The sequence below is a fragment of the Poecilia mexicana genome, unplaced genomic scaffold, assembly GCF_051168715.1.
Source record: "Poecilia mexicana isolate PSO_F unplaced genomic scaffold, ASM5116871v1 scaffold_15, whole genome shotgun sequence".
NCBI lineage: Eukaryota > Metazoa > Chordata > Actinopteri > Cyprinodontiformes > Poeciliidae > Poecilia > Poecilia mexicana.
This window is the reverse complement of record NW_028263384.1, coordinates 28609741-28634420: the sequence shown is the minus strand read 5'-3', so window position 1 is coordinate 28634420 and position 24680 is coordinate 28609741. Positions and strand designations below refer to the sequence as shown.

The following is a 24680-nucleotide window of genomic DNA, read 5'->3' as shown; positions in this document are numbered from 1 at the left end:
GAGGCGTAGGCCACACAAAGCGCAGCTCTGAAAGGGCGGCCACAGCAAACATTTGGCCGAGCGCCTTTAAAAGCCAGCCATTCATTACTGCAGTGGAGCCGGACGGATGAAAGTAGATATTTTCAATGCGACTAATAAGACCCAGAGAGACGGGTGACATCATCCAAAAGGTCCACCAACGTCACAAAGAGGAGAAGAAAGTGGACACAATCATTCCACTGACAGTATTCCAGTGTGGATTGAGCTGTCAACTAGTCAGGGAGACAGGGACCAAACTGACTATCATAATTTTCACACCAGTCACCGTTGTAGCCTCTGTGTGTGTGGAAGTGTGTGCTTCCATGTGGATGACTGACTGAAGGGGAGTGCGGTATCAAGCTGTCTGCTCTGTGTGGTGTTGGCCTCTCTTCTGATTTCCTAATCAGTAGCCGATGTCAGTGTCACCATCAGGTGGAAAATCAGCGATCACTGCGCTGGACAGAGGTGAAAGCAATCAATAGATGACTTCAGGGGGCAAAGCTGGGGCAGCCGACACGGAGCTTATAATCAGGCTTCATGAATGCAACCCTCTGGGACTCTGCATGCGGTACAAGACTCATCGACATGGACATGGCTCGTCAGTCGGCAGTCAAACCTCACTGATCTTTCATATAATGCTCCATTTTATCCCCTTTTAAGACTTTTTACTGCCGCAGTGCAAGTCGAACACAAGGGAAAGGAGTTAAAAAAAAAAAACACAGGAGAGCCTCCTGCAGGGTAGAAACTGACAAAGATCTCCTAATTCCCACCATGTTCCCTGTTTGCCTTTTTACCGCTTAAAAGCACAATACTGCTGTCGTGATGACAGCTACTAGGACTCTGGGGAGGACAAAGCAGTTAAGAGTGCTTGATTTAAGTACTTACAGCTTTTCCAGGGCGGCCAAGCCATAGAAGGAGCCGTTTCTCAGCAGCGAGATCTTGTTGTTACTCAGGTTTCTGTTTAAAGTGGAGAGAAAAAGAAGAAGTCAAGGTGAGCTGACAGACCGAGTAAGCTGAGGTACATTTATAATAGGGATGTAACAAGATTTCACAGCAAGACATCCCGTAATACTAAAACACCACTATTTTTTTTTTCCTAAAGTGAAAAATGACTTGTGAAGAACAGCCAGTTACTTCCAGCATGTCTTCATCTGGTGAATTAGGTGGAAGTTATTTTTACACGAGCCTGTGTCTATTTTTGGGACTTTTAAGATTTGTTGATGCTTTTCAATTATTCAGGAACCATTTGGGGTGAAAAAAGAAAACAACAAATACCCCTGATTTGCACCAACAGAATGCTGCAACAGGCTACCTTTGTATCTGTGTCAGAGCTTCCTATTGGTGTGAAGTTAAAGCACTTTTTGATGAGTCTGCACTTCAATGAAGATTTCTCACTGAGTTTGGAGCAACATTACTCCATGTAGCATTCAGCTTAAGAGCCCTCAAGCCTCTCTGGCACGTTCTTTGGTATTTTGTTGAAAGAACTTTAGACCATTGGAAAGGTATGAGAGAAATCTTTAAGATCAGACTCAGAATAGCTTTACTTGCCAAGATTGTGAAAAAAACGAGTCACATTTTTCACACATTTAGGAATTTTTCAACATCTGTAATCTTGTATCATGTGACGGTTATGTCCAGGATGTGTGGGGTCTGCAGAGATGTTAGCTGCCCTTTTCCTGACCCCGGACCTTACAGCTGAGGGGAGTGCATCTGGGTGGCAGTGAATCCACCTCTTGACTGAACACAGACTCATCACTGTCCTGGATCAGACCAAGCTCAGCAAACTTCAGGAGTTTTGCAGACATGTCGGCTGAGGTGCAGCCATTTTTATACAGAGAAAAGCGGAGTACGGTATCAAAGTATTAAACTGTAACTTTTTACATCCTTAGTGTACGTTGATGCCTGTAACCAACTCATGCCATTTCTAACTATGACAAACTTTTGTCACGGTTGTTGAAAATTGCCTAGTCAAATGGCTGATGAATTGTTTATCTTCTGTGGATATGCCAGTGAGTGTTAAGGATTCAAGTCTGATGAGGCTGCAGATGTAAATTACTCATCCAAGCCACGTTCAGGACTTGTTTATTGCCGTTTCTGTTTAAGACGGGTAATGATCCAAGATCCTCTGCTTCTCCGTGTCAAAATAGCGGCGTAATGGCAGTTCTCGCAGAAACGCCACTTCAGCACAATTCAGTCATCCATTGGACAGCATCACTACACTGAACAAATCAATGAAAGACACAACAGGGATATTTAGGTGATGAATTCATATTCAGGAGAGTCTGTGCTTTCATTTTGATTATTTCAGTGGCAGCTGTCTCTGCATTTCCTTTTTTTTAAACTTTGTTTTGAATGAATTATGGCTGTGTTGAATGCAAAATGATAAACTGTATGTTTCTCTGAGTAATGCATTAGTCTGACAAAAATAGAAAAATTGTCCTCACTGACAGCCAAAGACACACACACACACACACACACACACACACACGCACACACACGCGCACGCGCACACGCATGCAATCTTGTCTTATTATTCAGCCCACTGGGTCTTGTAGCTCAATTTTTTTTTTCTCAAACCTGAACACAGGAGAGTGAAAAACCAGGCAGGAAAACAAACACATACTCAGAACACACTATGCCTTCCCTTCTGGTACCTCAACAATGCTCAGCTAAACTTCCCAAGTATATCAGACCTTCAAAAATACAACTGAGCTGACACACCGAATCCAAACCAAAATCTAATACATCTAAAGAGTCAGGATAGCAAATTTTGCCAACGAAGGAAATACATTCTCAATGGATATAATCAGGTGTTTTGTTACCATTTGCAACCTGCAGCTCAGGCAAGACATCTCAGACAAAAGTCCAATTCTCCTTTGAGGTATCACCAGGTCAGCCTCGCTCTCAGTCTGTCAATGTTGAAGTGAGCACACCAACTCACGGGGCCGTTAGAGGCAGACAGGTAGAAACAAGAAGGAAACTGCAAGGCTTCACTTTGAAAATAAAGAAAGCCCCCGCTTTAAAATGACAATACGCAAAACAGGAAGTTTTTGTTTCCCATGATAACACAGTCAATAACTTACTGATAATTCCTTAATTGAAGGTTTATGAACAATGGCTTTATATGGGGAGCTGGACGTAACGTGACACCGTCTGTAGCACCGCTGCCTTGCAAGAAGAAGGTCCCAGGTATAAATCAGACCATGGTAAGCTCTCACATGTTCAATTTGCTTCCTTAAAGCTACGATATGCAACTTTTACAAAAGAAAAGCTGTTTTTTTTTACATATTTGTATAAACTTGTTGATCAAGCTGCTCAATGTTCTAATGGCAAAGAAAAAACTTGCCATCACAGGAAAACTGTTTAACTGCCATCAACAGTGGCCTTTCTAACCAACCTGAGCATTCCTGGCCGGCTCTGTTATAGGGACGACGCCGTAGGATAGCAGAGAACGAGCATGATTGAGAGCGTTAAGACCCTCCTCCTAACTCTGATTGGTTGTTTCTGACCAAGTTGTGTATTTCTGTAATTAGTACTGGGAGCTCTTATCTGTCTATAAAATCCTGTCACAACAAAGTGACTTTTTTTTTAATTAAAGTTACATACTGCAGATATAAATCCAATAAAGATGTCCTTGTTGGTTTTAATTTATTTCAATTTAAACATAAAAATGTTCCACACTCAGAAACTTAACATTGAGAATAACAAAGTGTGGCTAAAAGCAATAAATAATTGTCACATGTAAGCAACATGTGCCACAACTTCTAAGATTCTTTCAAAACTGGATCTAAAGCCAAAGTCTTTGTACTGAAATAATTTCAATACTATCCATGAAGAACTTTCAACAGATTCATTACTTTGACTTTCACTTTGGTATCAACACCAGAAAGTTGCGACGGTACTGTCAGCTTTAGAATAAATGTAGTTCTTACAGGGCTGTAAGCCAAGCTCCCGTACGGCCAGTAGCTAATGATAAATGTAGCGCTCATTCTGCACCCAAGTTTCAAATCATTTTAAACGCACACAGGATGATGATTCCGGTTTTTATATCTGCTGAAATATTGATTGTTGCATCTCTCTCTCTCTCTCTCTCTCTCTCTCTCTCTCTCTCTCTCTCTCTCTCTCTCTCTCTCTCTCTCTCTCTCTCTCTCTCTCTCTCTCTCTCTCTCTCTCTCTCTCTCTCTCTCTCTCTCTCTCTCTCTCTCTCTCTCTCTCTCTCTCTCTCTCTCTCTCTCTCTCTCTCTCTCTCTCTCTCCCTCCCTCCCTCCCTCCCTCCCTCCCTCCCTCCCTCCCTCTCTCTCCCTCCCTCCCTCCCTCCATGTGATCAGCTTGCCTTGAGCGCCCCTCTGCATGTGTGATGTTGTGCATCTCCTGTCAGCAAACGACCCCCCCCCCTCTCACAGACTCTCACAAGGTCAGATTCTTCCATCACCCTCCTGCACCGTCCTCCTTTAACAAGCCTGGCTCTGGGAATAATTGGCCAGGTTTAGCAAGAGGGGGGTAATTGGGATGTCGCTGGCCTCCACTGTGACGACAGAGCACTCGTTAGAGCTGCAAGGAAACATATACTCAATTTTAACTCTAGGATTAAGCAGTGAGGTCCCACAATGAGTTGTGCTGAGTGGGCAAACTGCTGGCCAAACTGCCAGGGGGGCGGAGTGGAAGTGTGTCCACTGAAAATGTTGAGGTGAAGATTCTCAATGCAGCAAAATCAGCCGGCTAAATGTTTGTCAGTGTGGTCACACAGATCGAAGAAGCTGTGTGTGTGAGAGCATCTTTTTCCTAATTTAACTAGACAATCAAATGTGTATGTGAAATGACTCTGCATTGTACTTAAGGATCTTCAATGACTATTGCTAGTTGTCATAACAATAAGTTACCTCTTCAAATCACGATGGACACAAAGTTGAATGTGTCCATCGTGATTTGAATGGATGTTGAAGTGAGCACACCAACTCATTGTTGAATGTGTTGAATTTCACATTCAACAAAGTTGAATGTGAAATTTGGATAAACGCTTCCAAGAATATCAACATTTTAAGATTATCCCTCATTGTAAGATTAATTAAAAAGCCAGATAAAATACCAGTCAGATACAAATAACACACATAAGAAATATGGTTAATCTTTCAACTCCATACCACCACTGTGTCTTCATCTGATAAGAGCCATTTATCATCTGGGTTTCAGGACAGATTGTCTGTAAAAGCACAAACCATCCACTTATTATTTCCCAGCCAATATCCAAGAAAATTCAAGCTGATTTGCAAAATATTACACTAATAGTCTTGTTGTTTAGGTTGAGAGATTATTTTTTATACCCCCGATGCTCCTCTCTAGCCTTAGACTTGGTGTCAGTTCAAGGATGGCAGCAGTTTATGTTCGCAGTGGCCTCTGTTGGGCCGCTGGGGGTGGACAGTTGACCTGCCTCCACCGGGTTCGCATGGAGTTTAACGCCTTTGGAGTCAATATATCCTGGCAGCTGGCATCCTTCTGCCACAAGACAAAGCAGCGGATCTGCTGCAAGGAGAGTTCTGAACTTAAATTGAACAAAAGTTTGGAGGAAACATTGCTGACCAAAGAGTTGCATTGCTTTCTTTTGGCAAGTTCTCCTACTGCAGGGTGGCAAGACATGCTTTCCTTTCCAAGTGCTAAATGTCAATGAAATGAGGACAAGAGAAACTATTTGAATTTTGAGTTTTCACTGTCTACAAGCAGCTGTAGGTAAAAACAAGTAGCATTCTTGAGTAACTTTTTATAAATGAACTTCTAGGAATAAGTTTTACTCCTATTGGTACTTGAGTATAATCTCTAGATACTTACTCACCTCAAGTTATTCCACGTTAAAAAGAGTGTTAAAATCTTCATTGTATGTTTATCTACTGAACAAACAGTACAAAATAGATATGGTCACTGGAAGTACTTTGCACTGTTCTAACATGTTATTTACTGGAAATACTGGTTTAAATGTTTTATCTTGTAGAAAACAGATTTGAAAGTGTTTCTTCTCCCCAAATTTGTTAAGTTGTAATGATGTGGTTTACATTTACTCATAATTTTATATTTTGTCTGTATAATTACATCATTTTCACTAATTCAATCAGATTAAACTGCACTGCTAGTACTCAGTACCTAAGTAGCCTTTTTAAGAATTAAGTCATTTTTCGCCTGATGACTATTTTTTTTTACAAAAAATAAAAAAGTGTTTTAACTAAAAGTAAAAACAAAAGTGTTTAATTTTTTTTTTTCAGTTCATCACAGCAGCAAGTTTATCACTGTTCACACTAAATCTAAAACAAAATACACTTGTTGAATTTAATTTCTGAAATAAAAAAATATTTAATATTACAATTCATTCAGATTCACCTGTAGGCGCCATCTTATAATCTAAAGACATCACTAGCAATGAATGCAGTGTACCAACTAGTTTTGTGATTAAAAAAAGCATTAAATTATGGTTTATTCTCGGTCATTTTAAGTGATCAAGCACATTCCTAAAGCAGGAAAGTGAGATTTGACGAAGAAAGACCCCTAAGACGTACTAGAGGTCCCTTGCATTAATCACTCCGTTGAATTTGCACTACCATTGCAGCAGATCCTTTAAGTCCTGTAAAGTCGGGCTCTTTGCATTTTAATGTTTCCAGCTCATCACAGCAGCAAGTGATTGGTTTTAAAATCTGGGGATCACGTTTCTTCAAATTTCAGATAACTTTATTTTTTGTGTGTGTTGAGTTCGTTTGTTCCACCAAGATCATGAAAAAAAAAGTTTAAGTAATCACAGCTGTATTTTGAATGCAATATTAGACCAATATAACCAAAGAGTTTAAATTCTCAGCTCCTAATTTGTATTCAAAATGTAAACAGACACAGTCAATATTCATAGTGTCATAATTTTGGGTCAGGCGCAAAATTATTCACACCTGTGTCAGATTTTTTTTTAAATTTCACAAAGATATTTCTTCTGACTGTAAGAGCAAATGATTATGATAATGGCAACAAGGCACTCCAACCTCAACAACTTGAAAATCATCACTAAAATAATTATCAAAATACTTGTGGAGAGGTTATTTTTAGCCAACAGTACTTTATTCTTCAGGTACTGTAAGTCAAGTTTCAAATTAGCCTCTTGTAGTTCATATAACTGCATTTCTCTGAGTTTGAAACAAAAGAAAACTGCAGCAGACCTCAACATGCATGAAGGCGGCCGAAAGAAAAAATTTAAACAGGTAATTTTCAGTCAAAGAAATACTTTGACACCAAAATCTATCAAAATAACACAGCTTGTTTTAGTCTGTTTGAAAGTATTCAATATTAACTGTTTACCGTTTTGTAATGCTGCAACAACGTTTCATGTATTTCATTGTGATATAGTTTGTTAGACCAACACAAAGTATAGTAAAAATGTGACGTGAAAAGGTCTTGTTTATTTTATTTTTTTAAACTATCTGAAAAGTGTGGCATGTATTTTTACTGACCTGCCAAGACTTAGTAGACGAATGAATTAGGCTGTGGGTTTGAAGGGTTTTTGAGGCATGTCGCTACCAGATTTAAATTGTTTGCTCAAGGTCAATCAAACTGGATGTAAAGTTTCAATGAACATAAATGTTCAAGTCCTGTCAAAGATTTCACTGTGAACTGGAGGCATGTTTCCTGGGTTACCGCTGGCCTTTATGATTCCCACTCTCCATGACCAGCATGTCAGTTTAGGTGAATGTCCAAGTCTTGAATGGTTTACTTTGGTTGCCACATTCTTTGTTTTCAGATGTTAGGATAAAGCTCTGTGAGATTCTTAAAGTTTGGGATATTATGTAACCTAACCTGTGCTTTGACCTTCACCACTGCCTTAACTACAACATGTCTGCTGTTTCTTGATCTTTATGATGCTTATTTAGGGATAACAGAGGAAGAGTGGATGAATACAAATGTAAAAAAAAAAAAAAAGCATGAATTATTTCTTCCCATGCAGTTGCATGTGCTACTTTGTGTTGGTCTACCACATGAAAACAGTAGCGTTAATCTGGCATAAAGTCAAGACACCAAACAGTTCTCTGCATTGTGTATCTTCTCTCCTATCTGCTCTCTTTGTTGCTTCACTCCTCTCAACAGAAAGACTTTCCAGTAAAGGACAGACTCATCATGTTTGTACAAACTCAAGTGTGTCCTGTGCTGCTCTGTATATCCGCCTCTTCTCGCAGACCCCTGCATACATATTTCAGGTCCTGTGTAATGTCCAGGAAATCCCAGACAAAAAAAAAAAAAGAAAACCAAATTGAACATTGTGTAAACAGCCCATGACAAACTTCTGGAGGAGACCTTCAACTGTCTATTTACATTATTAATTGTGCTCTCTGTAGATAAGCTGCTTTCAACAGGGGAGGAGAGCAAAGACTCAGTATTGTCTCTATGGGCTGCAACAAATGGTTCATGTCACTGCTTACTGTGTTCCAGCCACAGCCAAATACTGTGGGCTGATTAAATCATTTCATAATAAACTGCTTCCAATAAGCCAGAAAATCTGCAGTCTTTTAAAACGGTCTCAGTTCAACACGTTTTCAGCTTTCTGAAGGCATTTCAAAATTCTACTTGCTCATTTTTTCCACACATTCTATCAATTTCACACAATCCAGTGTCAACAGCTTAATGTGTGAAACATAAGGAGAGTAATAAGCTGCGGGGAAAATTAGTGCTAAAACGGAAAAAACTAAGAACAGCGGATTAGGAATAAGATTTTTATAGTAGGAGATACTTCCATAAAAGATATAAAATAAACATATGTCTTTATCCAACTGGTTTTATTTCTTGTTTTTGCTAAAATACAATTATCTGTCCATTGTACTGTTGTTGTTAACATCTCTCACTGAGAAAAGAAATCTGAATAAATTAATTTATGATTGGTTATTGGAAAGGTATCATTTCTAAATCATAGAAGTCCAACTTTGAGTTGAAGATAAGAGTTTAACCAGATAAAATGAGGAAAAGTTAAAAAAGATGAAAAGAGTAACGTATTGTCTCTATGGAAGAGCTCAGAATTTCACACAAACATTTAAAAGTTCTTCAAAGTAAAAGAAGAAACAGAATCTATGAGTAGATTAATTGTATAAAATTTATCAAAAGACAAAACAAAAAAATCTACTATGAGACCTTACTTCTTCGTATCAATAGCAATAAAAACACAATCATTTGTCCAAACTGTTATCTTTGACATCTTTCAGGGAGAAGAAATTAATTTCTGAACTGCTGCTAATAAAAACCCTTAAGATCCGATTTATTTTCAGTTCTATGCTAAATTGTCTGCACAGCGTTGTTGTGTGCAGATCAGAGGATAGTCTTTGTACAGCCAGAGGTTGTTTTTGTCTAAGCTCCAAAGCCTTGCTTGTTAGAAGAGTTTTTTTCTTTTTTAAATCAGAGAAGTGCGACTTAGAGAAAGAAAACATTTTACAGAGCCCAACCAGGAAAACATGAGGGAAAGTTCAAAAAGCTGAAAAGGTACTTTTTGTCATTTTCCAAGAAGTCAGAATTTCTCTCAAACCTTTAAAAGTGAAGGTCCTTCAAAGTGAAAGAAAAAAAGGAATAAATAAATAAATAGATTAATTGTGTAAAAAGTGATGAAAGGACTGATTGTTAATCCAATACTGCAAAAACACCCTTCCCCTTTGTAACAATAGAAATGTTTCAAACACTTGCAAAGAAGAGTTTACTCTGAAATACCCAAGATGTAGCTTGTAGACTGTCAGATGCTGCATTCAATTGTAAGACAAATTTGAAATTGTATTAAAATATGAAGATAAATGATTATCTGACATGCATGTCCATCTATAAAAGAAAGTGAAACTCATTACGTAGCTTTATTTAAAAAGTATTCTAGCATTTTTTATTATTATGACTTGCAGATAATAAAAATCCAACATTCAGAGTCTAAGAAAAGTGGAATATCACAAAATATCAATACACATATGATATTATAGACATACATTTCAGGATTCTGAAACGTGTGTTTAATTCTAGGCTTTGTTCTCCGTTTGTGGAGGATGTCACTCACTGTCAGGTTTGCAGTCACAGGCACTTTTGCAGGTATTCTGAGTTAATTGGCTGATTACGTTGTGACACCATGAGTTTCTGGTATTTCACTTTTTCACAATATTCTAATTTTCTGACAGGCTGAATTTGGGAATTGTATTAACTTTAAGCCATAATCCTCAGAATGACTTGAAACTTTTCTCTACGTGTGATGAAGCCGTTTAGAATGATTTTCACTTCCTGAAATTGGAGAAAAAATAGCAAACTTTACCAAGCTATTGTAAATAAGAAATATATAATTATGTGTTTTTTTAGGATCTAATCATTTGAACAAAATCTCAAAGAAACAGTGGAATTTGATTTCTTAAAAGTGTCTAAAAACGATTGATGAGGAAAAACTAAAAAGGTAATTTACATAGACGAGGACAGAATCAGATTTGAAATACACTAATGAACACATTTTCTTTCAGTCCAAGACCTACGTTTGTTTGACGCAATGACACAAACTCAGATTCTTTAACATCATAAAATGTTTTTTTTAAGCAAACAGGATGTTTATCAACCATAAACTCTATTTTCCTGAATTTTTGCTCCAGCTGCAGACATGTAAAGATGCATCTCTTACCCAGGTGCAAGAAATTACTTTTCATAACGACGTAAAAGGCTCTTAAAAATCAATTTCTTCAGGATGTTATGCTTTAGATGAATACATTTAGAGTACATTTAGTCAGCTAAAATGTTAGGCTTAGTCGACTAACACTAAATAATTCTCTCATTAATTAATAGAGTTTGAATAATTTCCCTGAAAATAATAAAGAAAAAATGACTCAATCATAACAATAAACTTCTCCTTAGAGACAAAGAAAAGTAACCAAACATCACTGTTGTTCCACAATAACAGAATCAGAGGCGAACTTTATGAAATTCATATCCCTCCTTCCCCAGATTTCATATCGGCTCAGCTCTGCTTCTTCAGCCTCCTCCACTGCTGGGATATTTCTGGGAGGTCTGACCAGAGTTCTCCCCCTGCAAACCATCCTGGCTGCCATGCAGCATACATGTTTGACTGGAGATTATTATTACAGGGGAACAGAAACAGAAATAGCTCCCAGAGAAGCAGTGGTCCAACACACCAATCCAGCAGAGATTATAACGTCAACTAGTTCTATAAGACACAAATATGGAAAGATAAAGTTTTAAAAACACAGTTTCAGATGACAGACATGCTGTTTTACCGTCACCCCTATAAAACAATCATTATTATGAGCAGCAAGCGAAACGTGATCTTTTCACTCTGTGAAATGGTGAAAATAGTAACGTAGTGACTTGGATACGTAACTTTAATCTTATCATTGGATTAGAAATTGCAACTTGTGATTTTACTCATGACATCACTATACACCATGAAAGAGTACCTTATTCAATGTTTCCTGAAATAGTAGGATTTTACAGGATGCATGTCACATTAAATGTTATCAAAGTTTAGACAGTACTTATACTGGTCTCAGTTTTTCCCTACAAACACCTGAAAAGCCATCAGGGTTGTGTATAATTTTGAGAACTAATGTGTTATTCATGTGATGAGCTTCCCGTGGCACCTGCTGATGTTTGGGTAAATTCTGAGGCGTAACTGCAAACCAAACCGGCTGCATGTCTAAATCTGAATTCTGGGTAAAGTTGATTCGGCTCATTTTTCCCCCCCTTGCTCAGGATGCAGCTTATGGGTTCTAGTTCTGTTTCAGTTCTTTGATATGAAAAGTTTGTCAAACTTTTAAAAAGTTGAATTCAAGGGTCTAACAGCAGGTTTTAGCTTTAATGAAACCACTGCCAGGCCTAACTTCTACATAAAAAAGGGAAGAGCACAACCTGAATATCAGTTGAAGTTCTGAGCAGCAGGTGCTACACAAAAACCAGCATTAATAAGAAAGTGAAGAAATACATAAAAAGAGGTAGTTTGAGTGATAAGAATACCTATTAGTTAGCAGACATCTCTGTACATGCAGGCTCACTTTGAAACCGCCTGGTTGCACACAAACAGGATCATAGATCGGCGCCTAAACCAGGACACACAGCTCAATCACTCCCCACGGAGAAAACACACGACAACACTGAGGTTTTATTCAGGATGTCTTACTGCGAGTCAGAAAACGGGAAAAAGCAACAGGCTTCCGAGTTCACCTCTTTTGCTCCTTCTAATTTATGGCTCTTTGAGTAACTTTGGTATTTAACACAGTCAAGTATCTATAGCACACACACCATCTGTCATTGCTTAATATTTTGCACATGCTAAGCTTGCGCTTTGGCACATTGCTGGTTATTCAAACCCAATTTATAACCTCCTTCTTCAGCAGTTGTGGACTGCAGATCATCAAATCATTATTTTTTAAAGCAAAACGTCTGTTTCTTTAAAGAGCGACACATGATTGATGGCCAGACAACTTCAGGCAGCGCAACTGCAGGTCAGCAGGTCTGCGCCGGTTCCTGATGATATAACAATATAGTTGCACTGAAAAGTCAAGGAAGACCCAATAAAATACTAACAATTTATAACTAACTTCATCAGCCACTACCTATTACACAGACAAGAACAGTGAGGCCAGGGCTAAGCTGCTAGGGAGCGCCGACAACACAAGGGCAGATTTTCTTAGCTTTAGGAATTGCAAAGTGAAAAAGTGGCAGGATCTAAAAGTCCCCCCCCTCTGGAGCCTAGATGACTCACCCATCTAAAGATGAAACCTTTTGCTTTTTATAACAGAAAAGGTTTCGCTGGGAAATGCGCAGCAGAAGCAAACAGGGGGGCAGAGAAGACGAGACAGGCACCACTCCTCTCAGAATGACGGCACATGCAACATTTTTATCAGAGTCCTCTCGGTCACGTCTGTGTAGATCAACAGCAGGCTCTCCGTGTCGATGTGTGTCAAAGCCATTAATGCATTTTACACTCTGCGTTTCTTGATCTGCTGGGCGCTCACGTGGTTTGTCAATGAGCTAATGCACAAGAGTACATAGAGGGGCTGTGTGTGTGTGTGTGTGCGCAATGAAATATTCATGGATAAGTACTCAGAACTCTGAAGAGGGTAGAGCACAAACAGCACCTCGGCAGACAAGAAAAAAAAAGCCCCCGAGGAATAACAGTGAGGGAGAATAACAAAGATAGAGTGAATAAAAGAGGGGTAAAGAAAAGAATACACACAATTTTATTTATAGTGATGCAATATCTATGATGGCCTGTCATGCTATATTTATTTAGAATGACAAAAGTAGATCAATCTAAATGTCCCTTTATTGTTCAGTACATGTTCAAACAAGCTGTCTGTGATGCAGTAGCAAAATATCCAAAGTACAACACTTTGAGCTGCTTTTAATTTGGCTGTTTCATGCGTTCTTAACCTCCTTCACAAAAGATTAAGAGGATCTCTAAAACCTCACAGACCAAGCAGTAATCTGGAAAAGCCTCAATTTAGTTAAAGACAACAAACAGAAGAGCAGTGAACGACCCTGAGCACGAAAACGTCACTGACGCCTTCTTGTTCAACTGTTTAATGACAGTTTTTATTCAAATTAGCCTCAACATATAAAAATTAAACACAAAAAGTATATCACCAATCTAAGGCAAAAAAAATAAATAAATAGTGAGAGAAACCAGAGAGAACTCACACATGCAGAGGAAGAACCTGGAAACTCCATGCAGAAAGACTAGAAACTGGGATTCAAACCCAAACCCTGCAGGCCAACAGCGCGACCGACTGCTCCACCGTGCAACCCACAAGTAATACATTGAAAATAAAATGGAAAAAAATGTACCAATAATTGTATAATACATAAAATAGGAATTATTTTGACTCGTTACAGATGATGTGATGTTTTTTGACCAATAAAAATCTTCATACTTCAGTGAACTGAGGTACTAAAATCTAATTGACATGTAAATAAATTAGATTTAAATTTGAAGTTCCACAGATTTATTCTACTACTCTGTTTTGACACAACAGAGAAGGAAGTTTTGCACGTCATATATTTGATCCATACCAGCGTCTTCAAAACCAACATCTTCAGCACAAATGAACTGACTGCGACTTATTTCCTTCCTAAAATCGGTTCCTGCTGCAGCTCTTCACTTTCTGCCGACTTCAAATCACAACTGCATGACGCGCGAGAGTTCAGCCTTCAAAAGGAGTGCAGGCACACTTACACACGTACAATGTAAAATAAAGGTAAACTTATGAAAGATTAAATGCCAAAATGTTTTCTTAATTCAAAAGAAGAATGATCAAATAAAACAAAAATTGAACATGCCAAATTTCACATTAAAGCTGGCAGTTGTGCTTTTTATTACTACAAAGGATTTCTTTAATTCTAGCTTTGATGCTTTTTCAATGAGATCAATAGAACGGCTAAATTGTGTCTTCCCTTGGTCTGACAGCAGTTTATTAACCTAATTTTAGGGATTTAATGAAGGAAACAGTTCTACAAACCCCACAAATCAGAGTAGCATGTGTAGCTTTCCTTTCATTCATTTTCTCATCAATCCGTTCTGGGTCATATGGAGCTGGTACCCATGTCAAGCAATCAATAGGCAAGAGTAGCAGCGGACCCTGGACAGATTGCCAATCCATCACAGGGTTACACAGAAACACACACGGGACACGCAAAAGTGCATGCATGGAATCACATGTAAGGGCAATTTTAGAGCAGCCAATTAAGCAAACATTTTAATTTGAATGCTGAGGAAAAGCCTGAATCCCTGAATGCACTCAGAGAACATGCAAACAGAAAGATCTCCACCTGGATTTGTTCTCAGGACCTTTATTACTGTGAGGCAACAGTGCAAACATCTGTTGCTCCATGAAGCTGCAGCATGCGTTATGTGCAATTTAAAGAAATTAACTTTGCCTCATTTGTGTGTTAGAGCAGCCAAATTCAAGAATGTTTTAGTGGGACCTATTTTTTTTTATTTTATTTACTAATATGTTTGCACATACCTTCAAAATGGGAAAGTTAAATTAAACCCACATGCTCCACACTCAGCAGGTAAATCATAAAAAAGCACAAACAGTATGCAAATTGAGCACATCACCTGGGACACAGCAGAGGTAGATCTGTTTTTGGTTTTCTTAGCAGCTGAGCTTTTTGCATGCACAAAGCACAATCCTGTGTGTATCTGCCTAATGGCCTGTGAGAGCAAATGTGGATGTAAAAATACCCTTTAAACTTTTTCACATTTGGTATTTTACAAATCCTTAACCTTAATGTTGTTGGACTTTTATGTGACAGACTACGAAGTAGTACATATCTGAGAATAAATTGTTTTCTGAAAAGTGAGGCATGTCAGCACCCTTTTTTTTACTCAGACACCTCTGAAAGAAACTTCGTGTAACCAGTTGCTTCACAGCTCTCCTACTTAGTAAATAGCATTTGACAAAACTATAAAATTAACATCCATGAATTCTGACAGAAGAGCAAGGAGGGCAATATTCAGAGCAGCAGCCAGAGAGTTTAAACTGTGGAGGAGATGCAGAGATTCGCAGCTCGAGGAGAATCTGGTGACACAACAACTCCACAAATCTGACTTTGGAGTGAAAAATAAAGCACTAACAAGTCACATTTACAGTTTGCCACAAACCACTAGGGTGCACACCAAACATTTTGGCCAACATTCATAACAATATATCTATTAGAAAACATACACATGCTCATCAGCAAGGGTGGTGGAATGAATCATTAAATTTCAATTTTGGATCCAAACAGGGATAAAATGCTATAATTACTAAAAAAACATTTGCTTTATATTATTATTTTGGCATATTTTGCTCTAAAAGTCTTCTTCTGTTTTAATGTCTCACATCTGATGCAGGTTTTCCCTCGATTTGAAAGGTTGAGCTCATTTCTTTAAAGCGGTTATGTTTTGGGAAGCAGAGAAAGAAAGCCTTTAGCAAACTGCACCCATCAATACAAAACCATCTGTGAAAAAGGGATTGATTTATTAATAACTATTCATTGAATATAATAAAAAATAAAATCATGCATATGATGTTTCTACAGCTTGGTGCACTAAAATGTGAACAAATTGGTTTTATGAAAATATACTGGTTCCATTCATGACTTGTTTTTTCCTCTTCATTTTTACTAAACCCGTTTGTTCACAGTTTCTTTTATTAATTGACTTTCCATGTAGATTTCTTTACTTACTTATTTTCTGACTTTTTTTTTTATTTTATAATATCCTAACCTTGAATACATGTTTTTTCTGTTTCTATTTTCTATTTCAGGGTCAGGAAATGCCAACCTTGAAGGCAATTCACTTTTCTTCAAGTGAATTATTTACAAACACGACGAAGAAGCTTTCAATATTTCAGATTTCAGTAATGAAAATTTGTCCATTGCACACACACACAATCGCTAAGGTGAGACCTGGTGGTGGCAGCACCATGATGTGGGAATGCTTTTCTATGGCAGGAATGAGGATGAGAATTGAAAATCTGTGGCAACTATTGAATATTGATGTTCACAGATAACATCCAACTGACTGAACTTAAATCATTTTGCAAAAAGAAAACGGTGTGAAGATGAACAAAGCTCTGGACAAACTCCAAAAGAGTTAAAGATGTAATTACAGTGAATGGTGTTTCACAAAATATTGGCACATGAAGGCTGAATTCCAATTACAAGATATACATTTGACATATTTTCCTCCTAAAATAGTGAAAACTGTGTTTAATTTTATAACATTCCCCTTCCTTTGGTCTATAACATAAAACACATTGATGTTTGTGACTCTAATGTGACAACATGTGATATAAGTAGTTTTAAGTCTCAGCTAACAGGTGACGTGTCCGCCTGTTAGCGCACAACCCAAGATGGGTGTCAGCTGCAATCTGGGCTGCTGCTCTGCAGAGGAACGCTGCTGCTCAAAACTGCAGAAACAATTACAAACGATAGGTCCCAAGGTTGGCAAAGCTGTCAGGCCGAACTCCTTAACTTCCACTCCCCGCAGCACAGATGATAAGGAAAACACAGGCACAGGTGTTAATCGAGGGCACTATGCAGCGCAGAGACTTACTGACTCACTCCTGCATACAGCTCATTTCCATCTCTATTATTCATGCTACTGCTCCTTGATTTGCTCATTGAATTGTTTCTCTTTGGCACTAGCAGGGTGTTCCAATGCTGCAAGGGCCTGTTCCTCATAAACATTTTATAGATGCTGTAATAAAAATCCGAGCAACATACCCCAATCTGTGCCTATAACAAGAGATGGCTTTTGGTTCTCGGGGAGAACATTCAAAAGTGACACATCTGTGCTTAAGCTGTCACTCAGGAAACGGTGGGACAAGTTCCTCAAAGAGGTGAGAACGGAGCATACAGGGAGCGATTCTGGAGATCCAAGCAGTGTGCAGGGAGAGAGTGGTATGTACATGCTTCCCTATATTTACACATCACATCTAAACAAAAGAGTGGATGGGGAGGCCACTTCAGCCCGACAAAGGTCATGTTTCCTAATGCAGGAAAACTGCTTCCTGCACAACTTAGCTGTAGGATTTAGTTCAGCAAGGCACAGAGCAAGGCGAGCTTTAGACCTCCACAGATCCCCAGGGGTCCCAAAGCCGCATAAAGCGCGTGCACACACACACACACACGCCCACACACACACACACACACACACACGCAGAACCATAACTCTCTCAACAAGGTCATGGATGTCATGGCATGCCAGTCAGTTAACTTCCACTCATCAGTGTCATGAATTTCATATTTATTTTTGGGCTGTTGAAATGGACTCTCTCAGGAACGGTTGAGTTCATTTAAATTAGGCGATTTTTAAAAAAAAAATTTTATGCAGCATAGTCCATAAAATTTTCCTTTGGCTTGAGGTCATGGTCTCAACAATCATTGATTATTGGAGAGATAATCTTTAACAGAATAGCCATCAGATTTCAAGATAAAAACGAATATAATTAATGACCCGCACTTGTATAGTGCTTTATCCCTGCCAGCATGCCTAGGTGGGCCCCATGTGGGGAAAAGGAGGGCAGGCCATATGGGTCCCATATGGGTTTGTCCGCGGGTTCCACGATGGCCCCACATGGGTTTGTCCATTGAGGGCCCATGAGGGCTGTGGCCCTACATGGGCAAACCCATATGGAACCCATATAACAGCCCTACTTTCCCCCACATGGGGCCCAACTAGGCATGCTGGCTGGGATCTGGTCCAGATGACCCCAAAGCTCTTAACACTACCTTCAGTCATTCACCCATTCACATGCTGATGGTGACGCGCTACTAGAGGTGCAAATATTTTAGTGTCTAGCGATTCCATTCTGATTTTTAGGGTCAGGATTTGATTCGGAAACCAGTGTTTTTATTCAAACAGTCTGGAGATTCATTTGAATCGATTCAGAATTTCCAGATTTAAGACTTGTGATTCTCTGTAAGATACATTTTTTTCTGCATCACTAAAGGCCACTAAATTGTAGCCACAGCTGCCCAGGGGCAGTCAGATAGTCCACCAGCGGGCAGCAATAGCTGCTCCTAATCACCGACAGCTACAGTACAGACCTGTACTGGTGACTGGGGTCACTAAAGAGTCTGCATGCTGAGGAGGGTTAATAGCTTCGTTTTCTGTAAAAAGATAGTATGTAACTCTAAATCAATGCCTTGCTGACATTTTGTTGACATTCCAGTTCCTGTGGTGGTTCGTCTTTCAAGGAGAGAAGTGATTTAAACAGCATTGTTAAGGTTCCTCTAAGATTATTGGAGCTAATTTGGAAGACTGGAGCTCTCTAATTAGCCATTTAGATTGAAAACGGCTCCGGCTGTGCTGAGCTTTGAAGCACATTCATGTGTGTTACATGCATCGCGCAACAACATTATTGCCCTATGCTAAGCCAATTGGAGAACGGAACTCTACTCTGTGCAGAGGTGAGTGGAGATTAGGGAAGCTTGCTTTGGGCTTTGGTCAAAAACAAAATTAGTTGAGTCTTGAAGGCTGCGATGGACTGGCAACCTGTCCAGGGTGACCCCACCTCTTGCCCGAAACATTAGCTGGAGATGGGCACCAGCACCCCTCTGATGGGAGAATCATGCTGAGGATAATGATAAGGGTTGTTGTTAGTAGTTGAAATAATAATGGTGGAGAACTACTTGGCAGTAGTTTGGACATCGTTGAGACTGCGGAGGAGAGAAGGATGAGCAGCACAATGCTGACCATTATGGAGAGTGGTAACCATTCCCACCATAACATCCTGGTGAAGCAGAGAAGCCGCTACAATGAGAGGCTCATCTCACTACACTGGAGGACTGGGAGGTTCTGGAGATCTTTAGACCCTTAGTCTGACATTAGACTGTATAACAACTTGATGATGGGAGGGGCTCATGAACTTGAGGGTCATGTGATGTTAGTAGTAGTGCAATGTTTTTGGTCTAATATACCTTGTTTGTTTAGATTGTTGTGTTTTTTTTTTGGACTCTTGGGCAACTGGGTACCCAAATTTCAGTCATGGGATGAATGACGTATTCATCTACTGAAATTTGAGCACATCATTGAAAGACATGACTGAACATTGATCCCCACACCTAAATTGAAATGTATTGATCAGGCCAACATTAAGCTTCTGGCAAGGCCCCAACCTCAACTACAGTTAATAATTATAATTATTAACAGTAGTTAATAATTATAACTACAGTTATAACTACAACCATCTCCATGAAGATGAAACTAATGAAAATTAAGCAACTCTGGCAAAAAAAAAAAAAAAAAAGTGGTCAAATTTACACCATCAAAGGTTTGTTGGTGTTTTTTCTGCAGATGACCAAAACACATTTAAAATATTGCAGAAGGTACACACACACACCTATTAAATCATGTATGTCTAATTTATATCATATATGGATTTAAGAAAATTACAAAATTGCAATCAGTCCACCATGAAAAAGCCTAATTTGAGCCCTATGGTTACATTACACATCCTGATAATTGTTGAATGTAATATTCTAAATGACAGTGCTAACTTCAGAAATAAAGGAATAAAAAGGAAAATGCTTTACATTTATTTCATTTATTCATACAGACCCTTTTTTAGTAACTGTGGGCAACAAAACATTTCCATTTTGACAAATGTTAAAAAATAAAACAAAGCCATTAACCACTCCCCATATAAAGGAATGGAAATGTCACTCTACATAAATGGCTGCATGCAAAGTGCCTTTCATTAATCAGCCGTGCTTGTAGTTTGGAACGAGTGGTCGTTGGCTCAGACTCATCAAGGGCCTTCACATTTACAATTTCCCTTTTTGCCCACCAAAGCCAGGCATCTAGTTTCTAATAATAAAGCAGTCTATTAATTTCACAGCATTTTGGTGCACCTGAAAAGAGACAGAGTGGTGATATGCAGGGAAGAGTTATCAACGCTTTTAACATTTGAAGTGCTATTTGATCTGCAAAAAGAGACAGGACTAAATGCTAAAGGAGGTTTCTCAGTTGTGGACCTGCACAATTTGTGTTTGAATAATTTTGAATGCAATGCAAATAATACGTTGCACAAGGAACAGCGAGCACTTTACGTGGACAAAGCAAGAGAGGTGCAGCTCGAAAGCAGCAATAAAAGTAAGGAATAGGAAAACTAAGTGCAAAATCACAAGATGAAGTATTAATATTTAAGAAGCGTTTTTGCAAAGATGGAATAAATATTTCCAAAGAAAGAACTACACTTTAAAATAATTCACATTTTAGCACTGGATGCATGCATAATCACACATAAAATCTGATATTTAGCAGAAGCAGAACCGCATTTCTCTGATTTACGCATTGTTTTTAATATACATTACCTTTTATAATTCTGTTGATTCGAGCACTGAATACTAGAGAAGCACCAAAAAATCAGATTTCAGATTAATCACCTCTGAGCAGTGAACAATCAGTGAACAAACCACAACTAAATACAAATGGTTCTTGATAACCACTACATTCTGGGAAGCTGTTAAAAAGTATTTCACCTCTAATTGAACAAAAGCCTAAATTGACACAACTAGAAGCACAACATCAGACACTAAACACTAAACATTTTTATCTACTAAACAGAAAAAACTTCCATGGTCTTTCCGTTTTTTGCTTTTATTAAGTATCGACTTTTCAAATGATCACACAAATCAACAGGTCAAACATCAAGATGGAACAGGAGGCATCACCAAAGTCTCAGCATGACAGAGATCAGTGAGACCGGAGGGAACTAAGAGTTCAACAAATCTAAGCAGATACACACATCAGTCATTTATCAATATATCTAAAAAACTGACATCTGACTATTCATCACCTTTGAACAGCAGGACATATTTTGGCTTGGCCTATGGAGAACTTAGAACCAAAAACGCAAAGAGCCGAGAGACTCCAGATTCAATCAGGATCTAAAGGCAGCAGATTTTGTCAAGCAGAATTATAAGATTATAATAGCACCATTCATCTGCCCTTCCTGTTCTCACTAAATCTTTCAAAAACATTAAGTTCAAATAAAGAAACTTTAATGAGCGACACTTACTTCATCAAAAATTCATAGAAAGTAAAGCGTCCCATCAGTCAGTGCGACTTCAGAGAAACATTTTGTGCCACATACAAAACCTTGGAGAGATGCCTTCTCCTCACAAGTGTTTTCTGACCTTTTAGCAGAAAGAAACTTTTTCTAATTTCAGCGACGACCGACTTTAAATAGCCATAAATAAACATTTGCACAGGCAGGTTGGGACTCTAAATCCCTTACGAGTAGAAAGTTATGGATTTACGTCGATAACCCCCTTGGCCAGCAGATGTTTCCAGTAATATTTGTTTGCACAAAGCAGCAAAAATAGTTTCTAAGTACTGACATATTTCAGCTGGTTTCTCGGCTTTCCACACCTTTGAACATCCTTTTCTACATGTGTTCAATAATTATCCCCTAGCTCATTGATTTCTAAGTGTGGATAACATGGGCTGTTGCTGACATCTGCTGTGAATTTTAAGCCTAATTAGAAATATTTAAACTAAGAAAACTGTTGACATGATCAATACTTATTATGCGGAAATTAGACATTTATATTACTGAAATGTTCCTAATTTAAGTCAATCTTTGATAAATAACGTCTTCACTTTCTCCAAGTAGGCATTATTTCATGTCTTCATTATTCTTAATTCTGATTTTTGTTTCTTAAAAAGTGTCTTAAAGTTAGCAATCATTACTTAAAATAGAGTTTCAGTGACCTTTTTAAGTTTTCTACTAGAAATATTCTCTGGACCTATTTTAAAATTACCTCCTTAAACCTGTTTGTCTGCTGCCATGCATGGTGTTGAACCCGTTAAAACAAATTCCTGCCGAGTTAATTCATTCAGCGTCTTGTAAAAGTATTTATATCCCTTTAAGTTTTTCACATAAAGTCAGATTACATCCACAAGCATATATTTATTTTATTGGAATTGGTGTGACAGAGGGAGGAATATGTTATTTTCAAACATTTGAAAAATAAAAGTGTCCCACACTTTTATATCCTGCCCCCTTTACTCAGACACATAAAATAAAATCCTGCAAAGTGGCTTTAACAAGAAGACTGTAATTGAGAATCTGTGGCAAGACTTTAAAATTGGTGTAAACAGATCCTCTCCATCCATCTTTTCAAAAAAACTACATAAAGGAATTGGAAAACTTTTTACATTTTTGCAAAGCTACTAGAAAGAAAGTTTTAATACAAAATATCCACTTAAGAGGAGGGAGACGCTGTGTGTTATATTTCTCAGGTTGTTTGTAGATTTCTTTTTAAAACAATGAATCCTTCTGCCACCTTTTCACAGCTGCACTACTTTGCGTTACTCATATAAAGCTCCTATAAAACAGATAATAGTGTGATTGTTTTGACTTCTGTAAAGGCTCTGAGTCTACTCAGCTGTCAGTGATGTTTAACTCATGATGGCTCCTACTTACAGGGAAACCGTTCTGTTTGGGAGGAAGCTGGGCGGCAGGGTGTCCATCAGGTCCACATCATCACACAGCACTTTGACTCGGACGTGATGCCTGCTCAGCTCCTTGGACCTCTCAGCCGAGCAGTGACAGCTGTCAACGATCAGGTCCGGACAGTTTCTGCTGCTCTGGCTCGCCTCCCACAGCAGGGCTGTTAGGCAGAGGAAGCCTAGCGCTCTCATCGTGGCTTAACGCTGCTTTTAAAAGAGGGAGCCTTTTTCTCTTCAAGTTATGTCATCCCAGCCTCTGTGACAAGTCGGGACCATCTCACATCGCGTTCAGTAAAAGTGGAGCAAACGTCGAGACAGTGTCACACCGCGTCGGTCACCTGCTGAGTCACAAAGCGCTTTAAATCCTCTGCTGAACTTCTTCTGTCTGTGAAACCAGAAATATAATCCCGCCACCGTAAACTTTCCATGCTCTTAAAAGAACTCCGCAGCGTCTTCGTTATGCTTGAAGGTCTAACGAAAACTTCCAGTGACGCACGTCCAAAAGTTGCGATAAACTTGGCGGCTGTGCGTCCTTCAGCCCAAACCAGAATGAAGATGAATCAGCCAATCAAAATTCCTCCTCGTGGTCAGCGTCAAGTCCTTTTTCCGCTCCGAGCCGCAGCGCGCCGGGATCCCAGCCGCTGCCGCCGCCGCAGTCTGTGCGCCCTCGGACTTGTTGCGCATGTGGCGTCCAGAGTCCCTCCCCCGCGGTGTCCAGAGTCTCCGGACAGGCTCTACTTTTAATGACGTGTGAAATGAGCACATTAAACGGTCTCTTCCTCTGCAATAGTGCAGTTTTTTGGCCACCTTTCTTGCTCCAAACCTCTCGACATTCAGTAAAGTCTTGAGTACAGGTGCATTTACTGAAGTCAGATAACGTCAACACATATTTATTTTAGTTGTTCAAGTCACAAAGCGAAACTCCTATTAAGTGACATCCTTAAAATGTTATTGTTGATGATTCTTGTTTGCATCTCAATAAAGTCCCGACATTCAATATGTATTTAATCACAGAAATGAACTAAAAGCATGTCCATGTACAGCACAGCACCTGTTTGTGACGTGGGGGAGATGAGCCTCTCTGCTGAGGTTTTAAGCCCAGGTTGCTTTAATAATGCCCTTTAGCTCATCTGCATTTTTGGCTCTGGTTTCTTGTATCTTCCTCTTGACAATACTACACAGATTCCCTGTTGGAACTAACATGCGTCTCTAAATGTTGGCATGGCACTTGGCAATTTAAACTTCATATTGGATCTAAAGCAACTTGGATTCCATGTCTCACTCTTCACTCTTCCTCCAGACTCTGAGACCTTTATAGTCTCACGTTTAGTCACATGAGGACAATTTTAAAGATAAACTGTGGGTTTTGTATGATTTTTTTACTATTATTTGGGTTCATTGCTGATAAAATAGTGACTGTCTTTTGCCATTTTTTTTGTTGATGAAAAAGCTTAATTTTATTCAACAATATTTTATGACAAACTGTTACTTTTACAAAACTTTATGAATTTAGGCTGGTACTGCCAATATTGTTACAAATAACATTCAACTATTTTTCCTTGAAAAATAATTTAATCTATTGGCATCCGTTGGAATGTGACTATATGGTTCCAGATACAAACAAGGCTATCAAAATATATTCTGGGAAATTTTATGGATTTGTAATATTTTTTTATTA

At 38.8% G+C, this 24680-nt stretch overlaps 1 protein-coding gene across 1 annotated transcript in view; it reads right to left on the bottom strand.

Moving 5' to 3' along the window:
* Positions 1–23809, bottom strand: part of adgra1b (adhesion G protein-coupled receptor A1b) — a 182799-nt gene extending 158990 nt beyond the window's left edge. The window contains exons 1-2 of the mRNA XM_088013200.1: positions 22977–23809; positions 904–975 (exon numbers count right to left, since the gene is read on the bottom strand). Of these exons, the coding sequence (XP_087869326.1) occupies positions 904–975; positions 22977–23194 (290 nt within the window). The 5' untranslated portion in view covers positions 23195–23809. The remainder of the gene's footprint in view (positions 1–903; positions 976–22976) is intronic.
* Between the last annotated feature and the right edge of the window lie 871 nt (positions 23810–24680).